Raw genomic sequence first — 14,300 nt, forward strand, 5'->3', positions numbered from 1 at the left:
CCCGCACGTGCCTTTTGCTTTTGACAAGAGGAGCAGGCCTTCATTCGGGAGCTGTACGCGGCCCGGTGCAGTCTCTCCGGCTTTTTGCTGCGAGTTTCCATTGTGAATGGAATGCTGTGCTGTCTCAGAGAACATGAATTGGGGAGAAAATGTCAGAGGCGCGGAGTTGACCGCGACGCTGAGACCCCGTTATGCCGTTATGCCAGATATCCCTATAAGAATACTTCCCTAAATGGCCTAGCAATGTGTCTGAGTGACCTCCTCCCTTTTTGCCCTCCCTGTCTGCGTAATGCCCTCTAAGAAATGACACGATGTTCACCAGAGCACTAGATCTGAGCTCTATTATAAATATTGGAGATTATGATGGTATCTGGTGCCTTCCGCATTCATTGTATCTACTGTGGAAACTATCAAAATAGGTTCAAGGCGCTCAACGCGTTGCAGGTGACTGCGCAACGGAGATCTCAAGCTCATCTGTCTATATTGGTATGGGGACGGCTTGTTCATATCTGCTTTTCTTTTGTCAAATAAGGGTTTGCGTGCGGATTAGAGTCAAATAGATATGGCATCGTGCCTGGTATGTTTTGATGACCAGCAGGAGATCCTGAGTACGAAACCGAGCACCCGACTTGCCGACGTGGGCTCACACATTCCCCGTTCGCACCCGTGGCTCCAATTGATCATCTAATGGTTTGTTCGGCTCCTGGTGAATCACAAACGATCGAACAGCGGGCTTTGTAATTCCAAGAGTCTCCCTTCTTTGCAAGCCAACCACGCCGACCCCACCCATGTTTTCAATACTCAGACAATAGTCTCAGCCGTAGCCTGCTTAGAAGCTTGTAGCTCTGCTTGCCGGAACGTATGAGCGGGCCGACACTCGAATGAATCTCGGCCATTCTCATCCCGGCAAAGGAGCGCTCGCACTTTCGAATTAACATCACTACCTTATTACAGGATACATGTAAGGTAGGTACCTAAGGTATCGCCTTCTCCTTCCAATCATAATATCACCAATGTGTAACCGTAATTTGCACCTCATTCAGTGGCTTGAATGGCGCTCTGAGGTAAGTGAACAGATATAAAAACTCTGGTCCAGCATCATCTTGGCACGAACTTTCCGACCCTCGAGCAAACTACACCGACCCTTTCTTGCTTTTTACGTTTACAGCTTAAGACTCACCGGGCCCAGCTCCTTCTAGGCATGGACTACTATCGTATCAACCCATACATGATGTCATCAGCCTTGTGTAACGGTACAGCATACCATTTTGAGATATCTGACACGCAGGCTCATTTCCCATCATACCAGTCACTGACCGGTTGACTGCCCACGCCTCACCTCGCCAAGCTTGCCTCGCCGAAGCCTCATGCCGGAACACGGATTCGTTTTACTCGTTTCCTGGCCGAGACTCGTCTTATCCGAGGGCGCAACACCTGACGGGACCTGACCTCGGCCCGCTGATCGCGCTAGCTTAGTGCGAGACACAATCATTCCTCGTCTCTCCAACCTGCAGTCAGCATCGACACCCAAACGACCTTCAGGGCGCGAAATAAGAATGCCGTGTAACCGACTGAAAGGATTTGTTTCAGGATAGTTGATATCCCTTCCGTGTGCTCGCTTCTCGGCAAGACAACTTGTACCCATCCCGAGTTGATGAAGAAGGCAGCAAAACGTTCTGCAACATAAACTCAGGACTGTGAATGATCTGTCATGAACCAGAAGAGTAGTTTATGCAACGGGCATTTCAATCACGATATGTCGAGGGGAGTATTCGTTATATCACTGTGCTACATGTGCCATGTCGGCTCGGGTTGTCCTTCACTTCACGCTCAAATGAAGAGCTAGACTGGACATTGAATTACTATGATGAGGCAATGTAAACAAGAGGCAAGTACATGTACATCCTCTGAAAATGCATGCCCATATCAAAAAGAAAGGAAGGGGCCACTCATAGTCTTAATTGGGGTTGCACAAGGCGAAGTATCATTTCCTCGAAATGCGGCCTCTAGGGTCCAGTCGACTCCCTTGCCCTGCTGATCTTTCGGCTGGTGTAACCTGAACCACTTCCTAGGGGCTTCAGTGGCCCACCAACGACAGTGGTGTTGTTACAAAGCTTGCGATTAGAGCTCTTCTTATCAACAACGACTCATCCAGAGCGACGGAATCATATCTTGTATTCGGCGACGTAATTACGCCCATAGACCCTGCTAGTTAGTAGGGAAGAGGCGCATGAGGCTCATTGGCATCGCAACACTAGGAGGAGTCTAAGAACGAGCCTACAAACTGCGATCCGAGCTTGCTGCCTGCGTCCCACCAGTTTTTCAGGATTTCTTCCTTGCTAAAGTAGTTCCAGCCGAGAGATCGAGAGCAGGAGGCAAAGGCGTGCCTAGAGCTTGACGGCTGTTCAGCTCAAGTTCGCATAGACTGATTTAGACTTTTGTGCTCGATCCAGGACACCAAAACGTCTCGATTGCTGCACTGTGAACAAAGAGTAGTCTCCAAAGACACCGCCTCCCGACTGCTAATCCACCAAGCACAAGTTGAGCATAAACATTCCTACCTTGGGCGCATGTCGCAGTGCTGACCACTTGAAAGGACGATGGACATTTCGACGCTCGATGTGGTCCCGATGGTCGCCTATGACCCCCAAGGGATTTCTTACCGAAGATTCCACTCCATAAGACATTGTGGCATGCGGGAGCAACGCACGAAAAAAGGGGGCGAACTTCTCGGCCCTCGAAATCACCAAGTAGCCTCCATAAATGTCGCTTCATTTTCTTGTCAAGCCGCAAGCAGGACTCTTGGTGCTTCACCTCCTTGACATTGTCCAACATCACCACTCGGGCAATCAGCAGCACCGCCTGCTTGGAGGGCACCACCGACGACGCCATGTCCGGAGACCTGGAGTCCAGCTTGCTGAAGTCTCAGCCTTCCTCTCCTTCATCCTCCTCGCAGGCATCTTTCTCTTCTTCTTCTTCTTTGGATGACTTGGAGTACGCTCGTCTTTGCCAGGACGACAAGGTTGAGAGCTTCCGCATTGAGACTCTCGAAGTAGAAGATGATATCTATCTCGACGACACCTTCGTCGTAACTCGCCCCTTGCCGCCTTGGCTGAGATATCCCAAGAGCCTTGCTTTGGCCTTGATCCCGAGTTTCCTGCACCCAGTGGATCCTGATGCGACACCAAGGCCCCTCCATCCATCAGCTTGGCTCGGTAAGTTGATCCAAGTCTCGGCACAGCCTGGGTTTCTGTAGCTAATTGAAGATGAAGATGGGCTTCGAGGACTCGCAGCGTTCTTCGTCGTCTGCCACCACTGGTCCCTCTGCACGTTGACCGGCGAGGTCCGCCGCGGCTTCATGAGCGATGATACACCTCTCTTTCTCCAAATCCCAATCCTTCGCCTGGCTCTTTCAGGACTGTCGAATGTCTGCGTCTTCTTCGTCATCTCCGGTTATGCCCTGAGCTACAAGCCCATGAAGCTCATCAAGCAGAAGAAGTCGGCCGAGTTTGCAGTCGCTGCCGCTTCCTCTGCTTTTCGTCGGTATATCCGCCTCTTCCTCCCGACAATGATCACGTCCCTCGCCGTCGCTGGCCTGGCCTATTTCAAACTCTTCGAGCTTGAGCCTTTCCCCGGTCCATCTGTCACAATGTTCAGGCCGCCAGCACTAGACAATGTATGGGACCAACTAGTCGGCTGGTGGGGGCATTTCTCAATTTTGTCCGACCCAATGGCGAAGAACCTTGAGAGAGGAAGAGGATTTCCATATCAGCCGCAACTTTGGACCATCCCCGTGGAGTTTGACGGTTCACTCATTGTCTTCTTGGCACATGTCGCCTTTCACCGAGTTCGCCCTAGCGTTCGAATTTCTTTCCTTGTGTGCCTCCTCATTTACAACATTCACTCCGGCTACTGGCAGTTCTTTCTTTTCCTATCCGGCCTGCTCCTCGCTGCCCTCAGATTTTACGGCGACGATGAGGATACCGACAACGAGAGCAACGGCTACGGCTGGGAGACTCTACCACACCTATCGAGCCCTTCGTACTGGCGACGTGAGGGGCTGAGGGGATTCAATGCCCCAATTTCGTTGATTAAATCCTCCAAAACCTACGGGATCTCCAAGAAGACTCTCCAGATAGCCTCTTTCATCGGCGCCCTATGGCTGCTGTCGTTCCCCGAGGGGAGCGGAAGTGTAGCGCAGACCCCAGGATATAGAAACCTTTCCTGGCTGACCCCTGCACGATATGGCGAAGGCGACGGCCTCTGGATTCCCATCGCCGCTGTTTGGCTGGTTTTCACTATTGACCAGTCACAATTCATTCAGCAGCTTTTCACGGGTCGGGTCATCCAATACCTCGGCCGAATATCGTACGCCATCTACCTCGTTCACAACTGCCTGATTTGGCTATGGGGTTATCACTGCGTTCAGTTCTTCAGTGCCATTACTGGCACTCCTCTTGAGGCCAACCTCAGCACTAGCTGGGGATTTGTCGTCTTTCTTTCAACGTGTCTTTACTTACCGGGCGTCGTCTGCGTGGCGGATTTCGTGCAAAGATACGTGGATGTCAACGCTGTCAAGTTCGCGGCTTGGTTCGAGGGAAAGTTGATCGAAAAGACAAAGTAGTGGAGTTTTCAGGGTTGAACAATTACTTAGTTTAATCATCTAATACATTACGATTCTGTCAAACTCAATTGCTCACACTAAGGCCTGTCCAACGCTAACATAGCCTATTTCTAGTTACCGCTGCCTTTGCGGCAACTGACATGATTTAGAGGCATCCTTGAGTGCATATTAGATCACTGCCAACGTGCATCATCAGAGCGACGTCGATGAGATGACAAATGTTCGGAAGGGTTAGCAGCACTCTTTTCAGCGACTTTTGGGAGAGATGTTCAGCATAATTATCTACAAGTCAAGGTGCTATAGACTTAGTCAGCTCGGTCAGGACGTTCATCACGAGCTTGTCTCACCGAGGTGAACGCCAAATTAGGATGAGAGGTACGCTGAAAAGGCCGGAGAAACGAGCACGGCGATCGTTTCTCCGTGTTGTGGATCGTCATGTTAGCCCAGACGCTTCCATCCGTATATCTAACGGATCATCGGCTAGTCAACCTTGTGGATGGAAATTTCCGAGTCAGTGCCCCAGGGTGACTGTGGATACTGTCGAATACGAGCAACGCCTAATTGGGTTGCCCGTCCGTTCGTAGGGTTTAAGGCTGGATATGTTCTCAAGTGGGAGGCGATCTAAATGGAGAATCCAATCTCGGTTCATTTGATCAACCTTCTTTGCAAGCTTGAAGATTAAATCTGGCCTTGTGGGCGCACTCAGGGGGGCATTATCATCATCGAAATATGAAGGCCAACCTATTCTTCTTGCCCGGCTGTGCTTCACGCACCTTGGCGTAAGTCTTTGCATGTCTTCAGAAAGCTTCAGACGCGGACTAACGCTGCCAAGCCGTGGTGTCATTTGAGACATGGGAGTACCAGAGGCACAACGCAGCTGGGAGCTGGAAGACCGGGCCAAGCAACCCTCTTTTAACCCACCTCAAGAAGACATAACCGCCTATGATTCGAGATCACAGTATCCATCCGAGCCTCGATGGCCCTTCCAGGAGACCGACCAAGACAAGCAGCCTCACTTCTCACCACCACCTCCGCCACCGCCTCCTCCTCCGATAAATCCGCCAATTCACCATCAACCCGCACCGAGTCCAAGAAGATCTAGCCACACCCGCCATGTCCTAAGGTACTGGGGCCTCGAGATCTTCACCCTCTTCGTCGCAATCAGTCTACTCACCGCAATCATCTGGCTCCTCACCCACTACGATGGCCACTACATGCCGAAATGGCCCTTTGAAATCAACCTCAATTCCGCCATTGCGCTCCTCTCAACCTTTCTCCGCGCTGCTATCGTCGCCGCCGTAGCAGAAATTATCGGCCAGATCAAATGGACCTGGTTTGCCGAACAGACCCGGCCCCTCCAGCACCTCCAGGACTTTGACGCCGCGAGCCGTTCAATCCTCGGCTCCACGAAACTCCTGGCAATGCTCGTGTGGAACCTGGGCTTCTCCTCCACCGGCTTCCTCGCCATCGGTGCCGCCATTGTGACGATTGCCAGTCTTGCCGTTGGTCCCGTCACCCAGCAGGCCGTCCGAACGATGACCTGCCCCATGCTCGAGGACAACATCCGCGCCAGGATCCCCGCAGCGAACTACGTGCCGGGCTCGTCGGCGTACTACCGCGTCGGTGCCGGATCCTATGAGATCGAGGTAGACATGAAGAGTGCCATGATCCAGGGGATTACGGATCCAGGCAGCCAGGACAGCGACGTCCAGGTTCTCTGCCCCAGCGGAAACTGCACGTGGCCTGACTACGGCACGGGCGTCACGCACGCGAGCATCGGCGTGTGTAGCAAGTGTATTGATACGACGAGCTTCGTCAGCGAGCCTGATACGGTGGGCAACCTGTCGCTGCCGGACGACGGCGCCGTCATCAACATCCTGGCCGGAAAGTACATGTGGATGGGCTACAGCAACCTGACCGCGTACACGAAACTCTTCAGCGACGACTTCGCCGCGGCAGCCCCTGTTTCGATGGCTAACTTCAGCATGCTCATGATTTCGACGTCTCCGTGCACGTCAGACAACTCGACGGGGACATCGAAGCTGACATGCCCGCATCGTCTGTCGCAATCCGACAATAGTTACTTTAGCAACCTGGGGGATTACGTCGCCGCCTCCTGTATCTTGTACCCGTGCCTGAAGGAGTATCATGCGCGGTACGTGAACAACACATTAACGGAGACGGTCGTCCGCACGACGACGGCGGCGTCCAATCCTGCCGAGAACGCAGCGTCGCGATACTCATTGTACGGCAACTACACGGCGAGACAAAGCCCCTGTGTGATTGACAACGGCACCTGGTACGATACCACCAACCAGAGCCAGGCCTTGGACGTTCCGGGACGCATCTGGACAAACTTCAGCGTGAGCGGCAGCGACGAAGTCACCCGCGTGCCGAACGAATGCCTGTACAAGATGGACGGGACCTTCTTCTCCGCGCTATCGACTTTCCTCAAGGCGAGCTTGCTGAGCGCCTCGTGTAGGTACGACTCCATGCAGAGCGGACACCTCAACTGCTATGACTCTTGGTGGCTCACGCCGCTGTGGGCCGACATGAACGCCACCGTAACCAACCTTACGAGCGCCGTCGACGACTTTGCCTGGGCCGTGACGAACAAACTTCGGATGACGGGGCTCGGGCCGGACGTCGTTCCTGGCGCTAACGCTCTATTGAATCGGCGGGCTGAGGCGCTGGGCGAGGTATGGGCGAGCTCGACGTGTACCTACTTTGACAGGCAGTACATCGCGCTGCCCATCATCTTGGTGGGCCTCTGCGGGATCCTGTTGGGCTGGATCATTCTCAAGAACTATAACGACCCCGAGCAGCCCGTCTGGAAGGGCAGCGTGCTGCCGCTACTATTCTTTGGATTGCATGATACCATGGGGCCAAAGGGGACAGCTGGCGGAGCGAGCAATGGTGGTGATGGGCCCAGGGATGGGGGTCGCATGGCGAGGAATATGACGTTCTTCAAGGAGAACGGACGGTCGGCGCCGGAGCTACATCGGATTCAGCAGGAGTCAGGCCGGATGCGGGTGCGATTCCACGGCGGGATGGACCCGGGATTCTTAGATCTGGGGACAAGGAGGAGTGATCCGGAGGCCGCGAATGCCTCGTTAGTGTCGGGGCAGGGTGACTCGCGTGGTGCGAAGATGAGATGATGCTCGCTGTGGAGAAATTAGAAACGTGTCTTTTTGCTGTCAATATTTAAGATCTAGACTTGTCTCGGTTGTGATCAAATGAGCCTTTCCCCAAGGACACGTCGTTGTTGCCAGCATTGAAGGTACGTTCGGGAGGTCGAACCTTACCGGCGCCGATCCCGGAGGACGCATCCGGTGGCCCCTGAGTCTAAGATTGAGCAAATCGGTGGTGACAGAGACTACCGGTACCTTACCGCGATGAAGAAAATGTCTGACCCGGCAAGAGACGCGACAAGCGAGTCTGGGATCGTGTTGTGGTACAATTCATCTTCCCATATCACACACGACTCGTGAAAAGCCAACCTTAACCTTCAACATCCGCGTTTCTTCCCGACTGAGCCGCTTCGATGCGCCGATTTGATGCGCTATATGGTCAAACATCGAACGATGGAAAGCTGAAGGATCCAACAGTTCCGGCTGAATCCAAAACCGACAGCGACGCCCGCCTGACAGGTCATGCCAATCAGGAGAGATGGATCCGTCAGCGAGCTGTGAGCAGAATCCCAGCCATCTGGCATTGGACGGACTCTGTCCCCATATGTTCCTGGCGTCCAGCCAGTTAGAAACATTAAAACAACTCTTGATGGAGCCTAGTCGACGCCGTCTGTCTTCCAGAGTGTCCTCCCCGCATGCTTTGAAGCTTTCCCACGGGTTTCCCCCGCATTTCGGCTGCTAGGCGTGGGAATTACACTTACCCATGCCATCATCGCTACTCGTTGTCCCGGATCTATGTTTTGCCCCCCTTGGCTGAGTAAAGGACCGCAGGGACCATGGCGGGGGTCAGTCCGTCGTCTCTGCCACTCTGATCGAGGTCTGGTGGTGGGATGGACGAGCCACCGCGGGGCACAAAGCGCGAGGCGCGAAAGTTTACCCCAAAGAACTGAACCCCTAGTCAAATTGCCGAAGTCTGTTGCCGCACTCGATGCCGCACTCTGTTGCCGCAACCAAAGATGGTCATACGATTCATGCCCACCATCCGTGGCTTGCTTGTCTGGATTGCTCATGCCTAAATCCGGGGCTCCAGATTTTGATACTTAACCATCATGGCCCTCCGGTTCGTTCGCAGGTTTGCTCCTGTTTCGAAGAATCTCACATCCTACAAGTGCTCTACTCCATCTCCATCACAGCGTGTTGTTCCTGTCATCCCCCAGATACCCTCCACCAAACACATCTCCACAACATCCATTACAATGGCTACGAACGGCACAAACGGCGTCAACGGACACGCCAACGGCGCCAATGGCACCAAGAGCAAGTTCGACCCCAACTTCACACAACATGTCATCGACCTGATGAGCCCCGAGACCAAGCCCAGACACAGACAGGTTCTCGGCTCTTTGATCAAGCACCTTCACGACTTCTGCAGAGATGTCGAGCTCACACAAGAGGAGTGGGTTCTGGGTGTTAACTACATCAACTCCATTGGCCAGGCCTACCAGAAGAACCGCAACGAGGCATGGAGAGTTTGCGATATCCTGGGTATTGAGTCGTAAGTCGCAACCCCCCTTTCCCTGCCCTCTAGCGCGGCCGTCTACTCCGAAAATCATTTACCCCGCGTGCGCGGCTTTTCCGGCCGCGCCACTGCGATGTCATGTTCGCAAGCAGAGACCCAGCCAATGGCTAACAATTCTCCCCCCTCTCTACAGTCTCGTCGACGAGATCAACCACACGGTCGAGACCGAGTCCGGCGTCACCCCCACATCATCCACCATTCTCGGCCCCTTCTGGTCCCCCGAGACCCCCTTCCGCGACCTCGGCGCTTCCGTCGTCCAGAACATGCCCAAGGACGGCCAGCTCACATACTTCCATGGTGTCATCAAGGACGCGGAGACGGGCAAGGGCATCCCCGACGCCGTCTTCGACATGTGGCAGGCCAGCACCAATGGAAAGTACGATGTCTTTGACCCCGAGAACCAGACCCGTCACAACCTGCGCGGCAAGTTCAAGACGGACGCCGAGGGCAAGTTCTACTTCTACTGCCTGAAGCCCACCGAGTACGCCATCGACACCTCCGGCCCCTCGGCCGATCTCCTCAAGCTCATGGGCCGCCACCCGTACCGCCCCGCGCACATTCACATGATGGTCACGCACCCCGACTTCATCGGCGTCACGGCACAGCTCTACCCCAGCGACGACCCGTACCTCGAGACCGACACCGCCTGCGCCGTGAAGGACGACTTGCTTCTTACTTTCAAGCCTGTTCAGAACGAGGCCAAGGGCGCCACCCTCGACGTCGAGTACGACGTCCGCCTGGTGTCCAAGAAGTACAAGCCGGATTCCCAGATGCTTATGCAGAACGCCAACCAGAACAAGTTCTAAGTCTAGACTTTTGGGGGGCTTCTGATTTGAATGAGAATGAGTGGTTGTTTCAGCATGTGAGAGCGGAATGTGTGTGGGTGGTGTGCGTGCATAGCACACTGAAAGGACAGCACAATGGGTCTGGATAATTGTTTTGAGCATGAGACTCCGAAGAACGGAGATTTCTCACTTTTTTTCTTCGTGTATCCCTCCAAAACCGCACTGCAAAATGGCGTCAGTGCAAATGTGGCCCGTTAGAAGGCCCAATTTTCTCCGCACGAATTAGAAATTGATATCATCTTCAAGTTGATTCGGTAGAAAATCGCGGTACTTTGGTGATTGGTTGAAACCCCGCGTGCTTGTGTCCTCGTCTCCAAGTTTGCAACTCGTAGACTTTCAGCTTAGCTATTGAGTTTCTAGGCGAATGCTACGCAGCGAATCTGAGCAAACCGGCTCTTGAGAACCGCTCTAAATCTATTCATTCCCTCCCCCGTGTGAAGTGAATCCTGAAGTCCTTGGATGAATAATCTTGAATTGACTTGACGCGACTGAAAGCTCATCTCTGAGACTCTGCGTGTCTTCAGTCAACAGTGTCCCCGACTTTTCCCCTCCCCCTCCTCCACTTACCGGGTTCCTTCGGAAACCTTCGGCTAAGCTATTCGCCCTCTCCCTTGGCTCTTGGGGGGACGATTCTTTTCCCGACTCGAAATGCCGTGGGGGGCGAGACCGGGGTAGGACGTGCGTCAGTGGGTCTAAGCCGGAACTGGAGAGCGGCTTTGCGACACTGCTGGCATTTTTAGAAGCCAAGAGATCACAGTTTCCCCTGGCTCCGGATGGTAGTCTGCACGTTATCGTGCCGTGCGTGCCTGACAGCTATCACGGCTAATGGCTACGGTAGGTAACGGACATCGATTCCGTACGCTCGGGTTGTCGCTCTTCGGTGTTAACGTGAGAGCTGCCGATCTACCGGTATGAGGAGAGCCTCTTCCCGTATTACCCCGCGATCCTAATGAATGCCTCGTTATCACCGGCAAGTAGATCGGTCAAGGGATGGCTGGCAGATCTCAATGACTACATTGAAGCCACGAGCTCCAGCTCACGGGCAGTATGTTCCTTCCTCGTGTCTAGACCTCACAGTTCTCCAAGAACAAATAGATGTGGCAATGACCTATTTTCCAATGTAAGGCTCAGAATTCCGTCGTACATTTTGGACAAGGTCTCGCCGCTCTGCATGCTCGGAGAAATATGTAAAACTTGGTATCTACTAATTGGGTCAATGACCATTCAATAGACCTCCCTGTGGAACAATTTCAACATAGCTTCTGACAAGCGGTATATGCTTCCGTTATCTCAAAAATGACTACCACGTGGTATTAAGGTGGACTAGAGAGGGCTTCCCTAACAGGCATAACCCACAGCTCTTACTTTTCTGGCAAGGTGCGAGAGTACTATCTCTTGGACATGAGAAACACATTTCTCCGAGCCCATCTTGGTTAACAACATGAATGAGTTGGGGCTTGTGCTCGAGGATGCCGGTGTCTCTTGACGTGCTGCCCACAGCACAATCGGTACAATCGGTCCTATCAGCGATAGGCCTTTTGTAAAAGGTATCCCTTGTTGCTTCGTGTCACAAAGCCAGGCCGTTGAATTACCCCTGTGCCGCCTGCCACAGTCATCGGCCCGTATAGCTTGAGATCCGGCGTGAGATCCGATTCGTTCCCACGCTGCCGGCGTCGAGATAGCCTGTAGACTGATCCAGGTCATATCAAGATTTTATCGCATTGGTAACATCAAGTAGAATCTCGCTGCTAAATCCCTTTGATTTCCTTTGACTGAGAGTCTTGATCCTCGTCATGATTCGTTGGTATCTACCGCTGCTGTGAGCTTGAGGTCCTAGCGTAGGGTGTCTTTCTCCCGAAGAAGGCTACATGATCTCGAACCTAGCAATCTTCTCTCTTCAGCAAGTTTCGATGTACGTGCATGTAAGGATCGAAGCTCGAGATTGTGCACATTCAAGTGATTCCATATATTCACACTGACCGATGCCTGACTTGAATAGTTCGTCCCCAGCACGACTCAGCCAGTGTCTCAGACCTTGGCTTGACGAAGTACCAACTCTACAATGACTCAGTCGGCGAGAAAGTCCGTGGAGTTGAGGCAAAAAAAGGTCTCTCCCCACCTATGGACGCGCCAAGGCACAGCGCGCCCAATAGAGGTTGTTTCCGTCCATAGGCTCTCTACGGCGGGAAAGAATGTCATGCTTAGAGACTACATCACCGTATTCGTGCATGTTATCGCCGAAAATGAGCATGTAGTGGCCGTTCTCATAGGATGACTTTACTCAGGTTCTATCTTACGAAGTGGGGTTGTCCTAGTTAGTCGACCATGACGTAGGGGACATTTGTAAGCTGAACGACTAGAGAGTCAACTCATCTCGTGGTGTTGAATGGTTCTCTAATCACTGAGAGACGCTCCTCAGAAAGCGTATAAATGCTTTTGGAAGACCCTCAAAGCTCATTGCCTTCCACCTAGTAGTCTAATCGATTCAACTTTGTCGGATTCAGATCAAGAGGAACTTTAACTTGGGCTGCGACCACTTGAGCTGTTCGACATCAAGATGAGCCTCGACGGAAAGAATGTCTTGCTGGTTCGTTTACAATAATGACAACAACTGGGCTCCAACACGGACCCATCACTGAATCTCTACAGACAGGCGCCTCTATGGGAATCGGTGAAGCAATCGCCACCGCGCTGGCCGCCAAGGGTGCGAATATAGTTCTCCTATCCAGGTCCAAAGTAAGTTGGCAGCAGGAGGGCCAGGTATACGGGGAAGCTTTACCTGCACGTCAGTTGACTGACGTTTTATGAAGGAGAAACTCAGCACTGTTGCGAAAAGCGTGTCGAGTGCCAATCCGAACGTCAAGGTCATCTACCGAGCAGCTGACATTGGAGTTTTCGACGTGGTCGACAAGGCGATCGGCTCAGCCATCGAAGAGATTGGCGAGATTGACATTCTCATCAACAACGTACGCTAGGCTTTCCCATCAGCTTTCAGTGTGACGCCACATCCTTCCAAGCCTCGCTAACCCGTCCCCCCGAAGGCCGGGCTCGCTTTGGGAGCTCCCGCCAGGTTCCCAGACCTCAAGATCGAGGACATCATCACCATGTCCAACACTAACATCAACGGAACCATGTTCGTGACACACTCGGTACTCAACAGGTCCATGATGAAGCAAAAGCCCGGGAAGGGCACAATCCTCAACGTCACCTCTGTCACTGCGCATGAAGTGCCACCGTTCCCGGGCGAGGCAGTCTACCACGCGAGCAAAGCGTTTCAAGAGGGGTTCACCAATTCTCTTCGCAACGAACTCGTGGAAACCGACGTTAAGGTGCTAGCAATCAGGCCTGGTGTCGTCGCGACTCACTTCCACACGCAGCGTGTGGGTTTCGATCAAGACCAGTACGACTCATTCGTGGAGGGGTATGAGTAAGTTCTTGCCACTGGTCTATTTTTTTGTTTGCTATGAGTGAATAAACTAACACCGGTCAGTCCGCTTGTGTCTGAAGACGTTGCGCAGGCGGCGGTCTACATGCTGGAGCAACCGGACAATGTCTCCATCAAGGCTCTTGACGTCGTGCCTACAGGTATGTCGAGCACCCCTGTGACTACATCAATCAACTAACCTGTAACTAGCTCAACGCTCACTCACCGTGTTTGATCGGACATGGAATCAGCGGGGTCATGATTAAATCTAAATTCAATTGAATCAGGATAAATGATGCACGCCGAAGCTACAGCTCTCTGCGGGAGGTTATAAATATTTCAAAGCGGGGAGATGGCGAAGATGTCTACATCGACTTTCCTGAACCCACATCTCTCTTCTGCTTGGGAATTAGCTGTACGTACTTAGTTAACCTAAGTACCTTTGGTCTAGTAGTCGCAGCAACATTAGTTGCCAAGTCGAGTTTCCGTCCCCTTCAGGTCGCTAAACCAAAGTCCCTAGCCTGAGTCGCAATCGCACTCGTACGCCCAAAGCTTTGATTGGTACATCAACAACCTTGTTGTGACTATATCACTTCAACTTAAGATGTTGGTATCCCGACCATCAATTGCCTCGTTCCTGGTTTGGTGTAACGTATATCTCATTGGAAGATCGGCGTCCGGACTCTTTCCAGGCCGA

At 52.8% G+C, this 14,300-nt stretch overlaps 4 protein-coding genes across 4 annotated transcripts; all 4 read left to right on the forward strand.

Annotated features, from left to right (window-relative positions):
• Nucleotides 1–2,890: 2,890 nt before the first annotated feature.
• On the forward strand, nt 2,891–4,624 carry CCOS01_03705 (acyltransferase; the record flags this gene model as incomplete). The annotated part of the gene is made up of 2 exons (XM_060451890.1): nt 2,891–3,215; nt 3,273–4,624. 2 exons carry the CDS (start codon nt 2,891–2,893, stop codon nt 4,622–4,624), a joined length of 1,677 nt encoding a protein of 558 aa, XP_060318155.1.
• Nucleotides 4,625–5,475: 851 nt separating this feature from the next.
• On the forward strand, nt 5,476–7,782 carry CCOS01_03706 (uncharacterized protein; the record flags this gene model as incomplete). Its single annotated transcript, XM_060451891.1, has 1 exon — nt 5,476–7,782. The coding sequence occupies one exon, from the start codon at nt 5,476–5,478 to the stop codon at nt 7,780–7,782; it is 2,307 nt and encodes a 768-aa protein (XP_060318156.1).
• Nucleotides 7,783–8,864: 1,082 nt separating this feature from the next.
• Nucleotides 8,865–10,140, forward strand: CCOS01_03707 (dioxygenase; the record flags this gene model as incomplete). Its single annotated transcript, XM_060451892.1, has 2 exons — nt 8,865–9,310; nt 9,468–10,140. 2 exons carry the CDS (start codon nt 8,865–8,867, stop codon nt 10,138–10,140), a joined length of 1,119 nt encoding a protein of 372 aa, XP_060318157.1.
• A 2,596-nt stretch (nt 10,141–12,736) lies between these two features.
• CCOS01_03708 (NADP-dependent L-serine/L-allo-threonine dehydrogenase ydfG) lies at nt 12,737–13,869 on the forward strand (the record flags this gene model as incomplete). The annotated part of the gene is made up of 6 exons (XM_060451893.1): nt 12,737–12,766; nt 12,829–12,915; nt 12,990–13,145; nt 13,221–13,606; nt 13,670–13,764; nt 13,814–13,869. 6 exons carry the CDS (start codon nt 12,737–12,739, stop codon nt 13,867–13,869), a joined length of 810 nt encoding a protein of 269 aa, XP_060318158.1.
• Between the last annotated feature and the right edge of the window lie 431 nt (nt 13,870–14,300).

Source organism: Colletotrichum costaricense (genome assembly GCF_030867565.1).
Source record: "Colletotrichum costaricense strain IMI 309622 chromosome Unknown Scaffold_3.1, whole genome shotgun sequence".
NCBI classification, from domain to species: Eukaryota; Fungi; Ascomycota; class Sordariomycetes; order Glomerellales; family Glomerellaceae; genus Colletotrichum; species Colletotrichum costaricense.